Source organism: Phalangium opilio, unplaced genomic scaffold, assembly GCF_054372755.1.
Source record: "Phalangium opilio isolate 3A_F unplaced genomic scaffold, DU_Popi_V2 ptg000038l_1, whole genome shotgun sequence".
NCBI classification, from domain to species: domain Eukaryota; kingdom Metazoa; phylum Arthropoda; class Arachnida; order Opiliones; family Phalangiidae; genus Phalangium; species Phalangium opilio.
This window is the reverse complement of record NW_028324161.1, coordinates 506,537-518,188: the sequence shown is the minus strand read 5'-3', so window position 1 is coordinate 518,188 and position 11,652 is coordinate 506,537. Positions and strand designations below refer to the sequence as shown.

The 11,652-nt window shown below is 37.1% G+C and overlaps 1 protein-coding gene and 1 non-coding gene across 2 annotated transcripts; both read left to right on the top strand.

Annotated features, from left to right (window-relative positions):
* Positions 1-5,790: 5,790 nt before the first annotated feature.
* TRNAV-CAC (transfer RNA valine (anticodon CAC)) lies at positions 5,791-5,863 on the top strand. Its single transcript has one exon. It is a non-coding gene; the product is annotated as a tRNA-Val (tRNA).
* A 711-nt stretch (positions 5,864-6,574) lies between these two features.
* Positions 6,575-9,200, top strand: LOC149681541 (uncharacterized). Its single transcript, XM_089834235.1, has 2 exons — positions 6,575-6,873; positions 7,066-9,200. The coding sequence occupies exon 2, from the start codon at positions 7,086-7,088 to the stop codon at positions 8,943-8,945; it is 1,860 nt and encodes a 619-aa protein (XP_089690361.1). The 5' UTR covers positions 6,575-6,873; positions 7,066-7,085; the 3' UTR covers positions 8,946-9,200.
* Positions 9,201-11,652: the final 2,452 nt, after the last annotated feature.

Below are 11,652 nucleotides of genomic sequence, written 5' to 3'. Positions count from 1 at the left end.
CTTCGTTAGTTGTTCGCCTTATTGATCGTTACATCGTGTTGATAAAGAACAATTAAACATTCTTGAGAGACTTGACTAATATTGGCGTTTGAAATGAAGCATACGCCGGTTGCTTCGCCTCACTCAAATAGGTAGTATATAAGGGTGTCGAACTCCAGCTAAAAGCAAGAACAACCGCAATTGCGAAAACCTTTGGTGGTGATCCCACCTTAGGGAGGCTAGACGTTTCTCGTAACCCTAGCTGATCGCCGCGAAAGTCTTAAACCCAACGATGACGATGGAGTAGAAGCCAGGTGTGCAGACTGGTGTTCATGTGGGATGGACAAAAACAAAGACCAGAAGATGGTGGTGTTAGAAACCAGGTGTACAGACTGGTGTCCATGTGGGATGGACAAAAACAGAGACCAGAAGATGGTGGTGTTAGAAGCCAGGTGTACAGACTGGTGTCCATGTGGGATGGACAATAACAGAGACCAGAAGATGGTGGTGTTAGAAGCCAGTAAGTACAGACTGGTGTCCATGTGGGATGGACAAAAACAGAGACCAGAAGTTGGTGGTGTTAGAAGCCAGTAAGTACAGACTGGTGCCTATGTGGGATAGACAAAAACAACGCCCAAAAGATGGTGGTGTTAGAAGCGAATGAATACAGATTGGTGTTCATGTGGAATGGACAATTGACTAGTCAGATGAAGTAATAGTGGTCAGTTGAATTGTGGATAGCCTCAAGTTTTGAATTTTCCGGGAACTGTGAATGCGGTCCGGAAATAGCGAACACATTTGCTTCGATTCGGAAACTGCGAACGCGGTCCCCTGGGGTGTAAGTCAATAACAACAGCCAGACAGACAGACAGACAGACAGACACACACGTCGATATTAGAACCTCTCCGTGACATACGTCACTCGGAGAGGTAAAAATTGCGCCATCTAGTTCTCTGAACCATGAATCCGAGTATGAATCAGACGATAATCACTTTCAAAAACACAGCCCACGCGCTCACGAACGTGATCGAGTTAGCTATGCCATAAATGGCGGCCGATCACGTGATCATATTTTTCCCGCGTATAACGCCGCAGAATTCTTTAGAGTGAGACATAAGCGGCGATCAAATGGACCAATACTATTCGGGTTTGTATCTGCGCCATATAAATCGGCATCGATACTTGCTTTTGGTTGCTCTGCACCTTAGTACTTAATAGCAAAGTACATAGATACTTTTCAATTATTGCAATTTAATGAATATAGAAATCGGCTCTAGTCTATAAATTCTATTGAAGTCACTAACTTATGTTGAAGTCACTAGAAGTCTTTAAATTATGTTGAAGTCCCTTGAAGTCTTTAAATTATGTTGAAGTCACTTGAAATCGTTACAAACTAAATTGAAGTCACATTGAAGTCTATAAATTATGTTGAAGTCATATTGAAGTCTATAAATTATATTGAAGTCACTTGAAATCTTTAAAAATTATATTGAAGTCACTTGAAGTCTTTAAAAATTGTATTGAAGTCACTTGAAGTCTTTATAAATTATATTGAAGTCACTTGAAGTCTTTTTAAACTTTAATGAAGTCATTTGAAATCAAATACAGTTAGTGAAGTCTTTGAAGTCAAATGAAGTCTATGATAGTTCAATTGAAGTCATTTGAAATCTGAAATCAGGTGTACAAAATTTTCTTAGTGGTTTCCCCCTCGAAAATTACTACAAAAAGTTATCTGTTTTTCGTGTTACTCATGATAATACTCTCCCACAATATTATTGATACTCTACCGGTCCATAACAACTTTATTTTATAGACTGCAGCGATGATAATAAAAGAGAAACAAGTTGGGAAAACCAAAATATTACATCTCCGTGTCGAGAAGATTATATAACCTTAAGTATCCAATGAAAACGTCGACCTTTTTGCCCTCATCCTTTCCCGCGCTTTGCGCTTCCGCATTTCATCCTTACTCTCAACATTATCTTCCTCCATTTTACATACAAAAATCAAATACTCACAAAAAGAAGTGGCAAAAACCTGCTGGCTCTTTACAACCACTTAATTTGACTTAATATCCAATTTCCAACAACAATAATAATATACTGGTAGTTTAATTGACAACCTACTAGCATCGAAATTCTCATTAAGAATGGCTCCCGCGGATAAAAAAGGGCAATTTTCAACTAGGTGGGCGATATCTCATTAGATTTGAAAAATATCATTTGTCTTTTTTACCAATGCCTAACCGTTTGGATTTTTTTAAAGCAATCTTAGCACAAAAAAAAATTTTTTGATACAAAATAAATGTTTTATATTCTTATTAAGAATAAAACAAGAGGATAAAAAAGGTCTGTCCTCTCGTAATTTTTTAAGCTTTTATCATGATTACTCTATACAACAGTAACAAGGAGTATAAACCCATTAGTGGAAGCAGTATTTTTTTTCCGAAACAATCTCGCTTATGTTTATCCTCTCTAGACTTAGCTAAAAACGTATTACTCCTACGTAAAATATTAATAGACAGGCAAGGATTCATACCATTAAAGAAGGAGCGCAGTATTATCCATATTTTCATTTCATATACAGAGAAAAGAAATTATTATGTTTCTGAGAGGAGCTTCCCATTTTTGTTGTTGTTTTGAAAAATATATCGCAATGCACGGGCCTTGATAGATACAGGAGGGAATGAATGAAATATATCACAATGCACGGGCCTTGATTGATATAGGAGGCAATGAATGAAATATATCACAATGCACGGGGCTTGATAGATATAGGAAGCAATGAAGGAAATATATCGCATGCACGGGCCTTGGTAGATGTAGGAGGCATTGATAATCTCTCTCTTTGCACGAGAGGTTTATCTTTAATATTTAAATAAATATAATTATTTTTAATTATTTTAATCTTCAATAATTAACATTAATAATAGTTAAATCGTTTAAAATAAAGTTATACTTATTACCATCTCAAACTTTGCTAATATTGACGTTTAAAGTGAAGGGTACCCCTCTTGCCCGCTTTCCTCAAATTTCGGGGTATATATACGATTCGTTTCCATTATAATAGTAAGGAAAAAGCGCAATTGCGAAAACCTTTGGTAGCCGATCCCTTCTAGAGGGATTAGACGACGTTTCTCGTAACCCTAGCTGATCGCCGCGTATATCCAAAAACCAAACGATGATAATGGAGTAGAAGCCAATGATACAGATTGGTGTCTATGTGGAATAGACGGAAGACCAGTGGATGGTGGTGTTAGAAGCCAGTGTAAGTGCAGACTGGTGTCAATGTGGGATTGACAAAGAACAGCAGATGGTGGTGTTGGAAGCCAGAAAAGTACCAGACTGGTGTTCATGTGGGATGGACGAAGACCAAACATGGTGGTGTGAGAATTCAAGTATAGAGTAGCCAACGTAGAGAAATACAATTTTCCAAATTTCTGTGAACTGTCAATGCGGTCCGAAAATTGGGAACACGTTTGCTCCGATACGCAAACTGCGAACGCGGTCTCGTGGGTGTAACAACAGACAGACAGACAGACAGACACGGCCGTTACAGAACCTCTCCTGGACTACGTCACACGGAGAGGTAAATGTGCCAATGGAAAATACGGTGCGTGCACCAAAGATAACGTATGCTCCTTTTGTGGTTAACGTAGTTAAAACGTTAATGTTTACGTGTAATATTTTCAAGAATAAAGATTAAGTTTGTTGATCTCAATAATTACGTTCAATCAATCTACGTTTGCTTATCACTAATGTTCATTTAACTTGGCCTCATCTTTTCAAAACTACCCCTAAACAAAGTACAGTATCCATAAACTTTCGCGTTTTAGGCTTAAAAGTTAGGCCTAATATTATAGCAAAAGAAAATAGAGATTCGAAAAATTAAAGCTCGGGACGTTTCACCTACACATATTTCCTCCCGATTGAGACGCTGTAGTTTCATATGAGAAATACTTTCCAAATTTCCGCTGTAAGCGGGCTTGAGTTTTCCGTCTAAATGTTACTAAATTTTTCCCTTAACACAATAAGACGTAGCTAAAATTAAACTACAGTCGTAAATTCGAAAAAATACGTTTTATTCAGGAACCAAAAAGCACGTCCTTGGTAACATTTTAAGGACCCAAGACGGACTACCCTCTGTCGTCATCCAACTCTCCTTTCTTACCCCGGTGGTCCCCTTCCCAAGATAGTCCGGTCTGGTACACGCTTCTTTATTAACTTTTCTTTTTAATTTTACACGGAATTTTTCCGTTTAAAATTTAAGAAACGGCACCAAAACCCCTGTCCCTGTCCCTGTCCCTGTGCCGGACGCGTCCGCGAAACGAACGCTTACGATGAGAGAGAGAGATCGCTAGCGTACGCGGTGGCGATACGAAGCTCCGCGTAGAGAGAGAACTGCCTGCCTGGTATATTAGTGAGAGGGGGAAGAGGGAGAGGGGGCATCCCGCTCGGAGAGAGAGGAAAGAAAGGTAGTTTAAATCTCGCGGGCTTTTTTGAGTGAAGGGAAACAAGATGATAATTTTCGTGCACTACTGCACTTTGTGCGCGTGATACATCAGAGATTATGCTGGATGGTTAGGTTAGGTTTCGTAAAATAGAGGGGACGCTTTACGGTCATAGTGATTTCTGGTTTAGGGGATCCAGGATTTTGTTTAAATACATTATTTGATTCGTATGGTTTTTAAAAATTATACTTTAGTGGGGTGCACAATTTAGTTTCATTAATATTATTTGATATGTGACGTTATTAGAAATTAACGCTTACGATAAGAGAGGGAAACCGGTCGCGTCCGCGAAACGTACGCTTACGATGAGAGAGAGAGATCGCTAGCGTACGCGGTGGCGATACGAAGCTCCGCGTAGAGAGAGAACTGCTGGAGCCAAATAGAAAATGTCATCGTCGACGTCGAGTCGTAGCTCGGAATCCGAAATATCAGACGGGCCTGACTCTGTAGTAGAATCCGATAGTTTAGACTCGGTTGAATCTTTCAAAATTCGTGAGTCAAGTGAGGAAAATTCAAATTCGGATAATTCGTTACTTGGTAGACTATGAAATGACAGAGATTTGTCCGAGTCTGTATTGTACAGTCAAAAACAACGCACGTTCTACGACATTTTGGCAAAGGCTTATAACGTTTTCCTTTGCGTCCTCGCGGAGCGCTCCCATGGAGGAATAAAACTAGGAGATCCTATTCTTCAAAAACAGTCTTTAACGAAGCTGGAAACTACTACTACCATTTTTATTGCTCCTTGGGAGCGCTCCGCGAGGACCCAAAGGAAAACGCTATTAGTTTCCATCAGTGTGGGAAATAAGGATTTTTTTAAAACTGGACCTGTGGCCGGTAGAGCCCAAGGTTCCTAAAGAATAAAATAGCAGTATAGGTTGCCTCGATCAAGCAATTTTTCCTTCGAAAATACAACTCGTCTATTGGCTGGTCTCGAGGAGGTCTCCGTGACGTCACCCAGATGAGATTTCTAATTCTACAGGGTAGGCCCTTGTAGATATGACTTGATACCGTTTTGTAACGTTAAAGTAATATTCACCCGCTTTTGCTAATTTGCTATGGAGATTAACATGGGTTTTTCGTGATTTTTCCCCACCGATAACTTAAAAACTACAGCGAAGATACTTTTCGGAATTATCTTAAATTAACAATTAAGTATTCAGGGTGTGCTATCAGCCAGTTTGATCAAAACAATTAAGTCTAAGTATGTTAATTTTAGTTAATTACAGAAGTACGGCTTTGACCATCGTGATTGGACATAATAATTAGCTAGATCTCTTGGAAAACTCATTGTTATTACGTATCTGTAGTGTGGTGGTTATCACGTCCGCTTCACACGCGGAAAGTCCCAGGTTCGAGCCCTGGTAGATACATGTATTGACTATCGTGATTGGACATAAGAACTAGCTAGATCTCTTGGAAAACTCAGTGCTACCACGTATCTATGGTGCAGTGGTTATCACGTCCGCTACACACGCGGAAGGTCCCAGGTTCAAGCCTGGAAAAACAGCATGTATGGTGTTTGAATGCACCGTTATATTTTAGAGTGCAAATGTATGACGGTAAAGGAAACATAATTATTCAAAACTTAATTACATTAAGACTGAAGTTACAGATATTATATAAAAACGTCTTGGTTTGGACCGAGGCCGAAAAAACAAACGATATGTGTGAGGTTTATCAATTGACTGAAGTTTCAGATATTGAAATTTTTTTTCTAGTTATTTTTATCCACTCAATCCTTAATCAATATTTAATTCAATCAACTGATTTTATTGTTAATCGATCTAGTCCCTCTAAATTAAGTGAAAAAATTACATATCTACGCTTTTTCAAGAACAATTATATTTACCGAAAACATTTTATCATGAAATTAATTGTTCTTGAAAAAGCGTAGATATGTAATTTTTTCAATTAATTTAGAGGGACTAGATCGATTAACAATAAAATCAGTTGATTGAATTAAATATTGATTAAGGATTGAGTGGATAAAAATAACTAGAAAAAAAATTTCAATATCTGAAACTTCAGTCAATTGATAAACCTCACACATATCGTTTGTTTTTTCGGCCTCGGTCCAAACCAAGACGTTTTTATATAATAAAATAGTATGGCGAAAGCCATAGGAAAGGCTTTTTATGCTGCGTTTTAAACCAAAACAACAAATAAGAAACAGAATTTTCAAATTTTAAATTTACCGCGTTATTATAAAATAATACTAGTCGGCGTTGCGGGCTCCAGTCAAACGTAAACAACATATATGGACGAGAGATTGAAACTGTCATCTTGCAAGGAGAGCTAAAGTTGCAACTTAGAAGCGAAATGGGGCAAATTACTCTAATTTCGGTGGTTTCATCTATAAAAATAACTCCTTTACACTCAGGTTAGAAAGCCATTTAACTTATTAACCTATTTTCACTAAATAATAATTATTTAAGGAAACTATTGCATGTTATTATTAAACACTTGGCAAGGCTTACTACTATTTTGATTGAAAAAATGAAAAGGCATGAGGCCTTTCTGAGTTTGATTTTAAGCCAAGGTTCCAATTTTCATTTTAATTATGGTTTGGTAGGTTAATCGTCTACATTAAAGATGCCAGTTGGAGGAATGAGATGCGCTATTTTAGGCTGTGAAAATCGGTACCGAGTAACGTGCAAAAATAAAGATAGCCCCGTAGCATACTTTACATTTCCAAAAGATAAGAAACTAAGAAGAATATGGGCTAAAAAATGTGGCAAAGATACAGTCAACCCGAATTATGCAAGAGTATGTTCTGACCATTTTACAAAAGAAGACTACTTGAGAGATCTCAAAGCGGAACTATTAAATATACCTTCAAAGAAACGTTTGAATGAAAATGCAATCCCATCATTGAATCTCCTTTCACCGGCATCTAACTGCTCACAAATATCAGAAGGAAGACTTTCTCGTTCTAGAATAAGAGACCGCAAAAAGCTTGTTAATGAATTAATTGAATCAAGTACTTCAAGAGAAGATGATTCTGGTCTTGATATTTCGGCATTAAGCGTAGAAAATGTAAACGATACTAGTCACAAGACTGCTAGTCAAGACGATTTAAAAGTTCCTAGTCCGTCCATGATTGAAATTCAAAGTGAAGAAAAAGTATACTGTTTTGCTGATGTCCCACACGCGTTAAAACTTATTAGAAACTGGTTCTTGGACACAGGCTTTCTTTTAAACAACATCAAAATTACTAAAGACCCGGTGATATCACTTTTTAATCAAGATCAAGGAGAGCTAAAATCGTGTCATAAAATTACGAGACTTCATTTGGAATGCGTGAAAACGCAGCGCCAGAATGTACGCATGGCAGCAGAGTTGCTGTCAAACACTGTAGCTACAGCAATAAAACGAATTTCACCCATGTCTGACAATGAGGAATCATATCTCGCCACGTCCGAATTTATTCATACAGTTGACGAATGGTTTGATACCATGAATAGTTACACCAAGAGCGATGGAAGGAAAAGTGGCTACGGAATCAATCATAGCGAACAGTCGAAAAAACTAGATAACATGACCAGTATGGTACAGTCGCTAAGATGTTATGGCAAGAAAGGCAATCCTCTTCAAAGCCTACAGCTTTTCCAAAAAGGAATTATAATCTCGAATAAATCTCTCCAAAGCTTATATTACGACCTTCACCATAAATATGGCATCACATACATTTTAACACATCGTCTAAATCAGGACTGCCTGGAGAATTTTTTTTCCCAGCTTCGAACTAGGGGTGGTTTGGATGATCAACCAACCCCCCTTAGCGCTTTAGCTCGTATTAAAATGATCATTCTTGGAAGAAATCCAGGAATAATCCAAAAAAATGTTAACACTGAATCTCAAAGTGCTGATGAGTATTTCGTAAGTAATGTTTTCAAACAAATGGAAATTACTTTTGATGAAATCGAGTTTGACTCCTGCAAAGAAGACGTGTTTTTTTTAAATGACGAAGACAATGAACAATTAGATTTAAGCAATCCACCATTAAGAAGTCCACTGAAAACTAGTCAGTCTAATGCCAAAAATGTATCTTTTAAATTTTCGAAGCTCTCGCCTTGTTATATTTCTAATAATATGAATACCCCGTCACCAAAGAAAATCCCTTGCTATGTTAAAGAAAATGTAAATGAAATTCTTCTAGAAACAGAACTATACGATTTTAGCGTACACGAAGAAGGGGGTATGGAAGTCTTAGCTGGGTGGTTAGCCAAAAAATATTGTGATAAATATCCAAATTTAAATTTAAAAGCCGTTAAGGAATCTAAATTTGATCATTCGTATACATTACCATCGTGGGCCAGTCAGTTATCATACGGCGGATATGTTGTACCATCCAAAAAATTTCTTGATGATGTTAAATATTTTGAAAGTATATTTATTGAGTGTCAAGGGTCGGCGAAGAAAAACCTTCCATATCAAATGAGAAGGGTATAGTTAAAAAAGTTACAGAAAAAATAGCATCTGTATACCTAACCTATCCGAGAAATGTAATTAGCGGGTTTGTTAAAATGCGAACCCTCTTAAGAATAAAGTTCCTAAACCAGTCTACCATAGAAGCTGATGCAATTAAGCGAAATGCCAAAAAAACGAGGAAGTTCTGTACTTAAATGTGATATTTTATTATCATAAAAATGTTATGAACGAAAATAAATAATTATTAAAACTATTTTGCTACCTAGGCAGCGACAGACAACTCTGACATTAACTCACTTTGTTCCTAAATTTTAGTTCAATTATTTGCTAAACTTTTATTTAACAATAAATATTTTATTCCCAATCACATTGTGAATAATTATTGTTGCCTTTAAACTTAAATTTATTATAATTAAGCTCCTAATATACGAGCGGAATGGGGTAAACAATAATCCGCCTTGTTCAAATCTCATCTGGGTGACGTCACACGTGCTTAAGCAGACGACGCTTCATCGACTCGCAAAATTTCTTTCAAACCGAGTAGCGATCGAGACCCCCTTGGGTAGAGCCTAGGTATTTTAATTACAAAACTGGCCACAGTGCCACCTACCATTTTTAGCCTCAAAAATCAGGCTTTCGTAATTTATGGCCAAATTATCTATTCTTGATGATTTGTGCTATGGCATAGGCTTAGTAGGTTAGTTTTTAGAGGTATGGGTATTTCAAAATATTGGAGTCCTAAATTAAGAACTATTAGTCTTTATTGAGTAATGCTAAATTAAAAAATTCGACTCGTAGGGAGGGAGTTGGCACTCCATTGTTATCTTCCCATAGACGCTAATACAGTCAAAATCAGCAGGCTGCCTTTCCCTATAGACCAGACCCAAACAAGACTACCGAGAGATTATCTTCCCTTTAGGTAACTGCAAAAATCACTTCATCTACAGATTCTACACTGTGTGTAGAGCGTAGACGAAACCCACCCATAATCCCACTCCCAAATACACAATTCAGGGCAAACCAGCAAACAGCATAGAAGCAAAGACGAGACAATTTTAGGGATTAATCCCATAGTATTTATTTAATGAACCAAAATCTTGAGGGGGAAAAACTTTGAATTAATTAAGTGGCCACCAGGGCCAGTAGACCCCAAAGCGTTTAATTTTTAAACTGGCCCAGGTAATTTTTAAACTGGCTATTGGCCTGTGATTGTGCCTTATTTCCCACACTGGTTTCCATGATCGATTTTTTTATTCTAAGTGGCCCTAAATTCAAGCTTTTAAGATTTATTTTTCAAATTAAATGTCCTAAACCTCTTACTTAAACGATTTAATTGCTATGAAACTATTTAGCTTCTTTCACGCCTCTCAAAACACGTAAATCGAAATAAAAGTTAAGGCCAAGTTTATTTGTGATCCACAAGTGAAATAGTATGAAAACTACTGTTAGTCGTAAAGCTACCATATCTTCATATAAGAGGAGCGTATGGAGGGGTGGGTAGATGTTTCAACCGTGTTTTTGCCAAACGACGCAGGAGGGGGTAGTGATCGGAGCAGTCCCAAAAAACAATACTTTTAAAAATTAATTAAAAATAGTTAAGTTATTAAAAGTATCAATATATATATATTTTTGAAAACGTAATTTTAGGTTCTATCTGATTTTAAAATATGAAATCTTTTCATTAGTAGCCAAAACATCGATTCTATCCCTTAAGCTATACTATATCTGTATATAGAATAATCCTTGGTTTAGTGATGTCACAAAGAAAACTAAGGCCTGCACTCTATCGGGTAAATCAAGTAGTATCCGCAATAGGCTTAGTGATCCAAAGAGTAAGTAATTGAGACCAGAGGTGATGTAAACTTTGGGTTTTGATTTTCGTGTCTGTAATGAAGGGACATTAACGGTTCAGAGTGAGTCGAAAGTTAAATACACGTTTAAATATCAGGGTTAGATTTTATAATTAATGGAAGAAAGCATCATGGTTGCAATTAGGTCAGTGCAAAGTCTAATCGTTATCGGGTTATAGCTTCGAAGTTTTCATTGTTGTGATGGTGAGCATTGACTTTCAATGCGTCTTACCACAAGTAAGTATTGGTGATTTTTAACGTTAACACTCATGTTGGCAAACTAAGAATATCGTCGAGGTGAAACGAGACAGTAGTGTTTATACTGCAAACCATGCAGTTGTGAATGTAGCTATGAGAATATAGGGTAAACTGCTAAAGCGTAGACAATTCCGCCTTTACAAACACATAAAGGTTATATCTCTCCCAAAATTATATACTTCATTTCCTGTTCTTTTCCCCATTGACTGATTTCCGTGTGTCCAAGATTTATCCTTATTGGATGTAAAATGTCGTCTGCTTTACTGTATATTCGCAATGCTTGGAATACAGCTTCAATAATTCGTAAATTTTAACTTCAAAAAAGAGAAATAATTCTATGTCTCGGTAAATAACTTGACTCGGAAAGGTAATATTTTGGTTTTTCCAACTTGTTTAATGAAAGGATTCACGGTTTTCCGGCTCGGTATGCTTTAATTTTAATTTGACTCGTGGCAGTACCCTAGTTTTTACTTGGGCATAAGCATTAGGTTAGGAGCCTCCTGGTTATAGCGATAAGAACTTTTATTTACAACTGACTTCGCAATGAAAAAAGAAAAAATTAAATATTTCCACCGACAGGTGGCTGCACTCTCTGATGTAAAACCACGAAAAGCAATCTC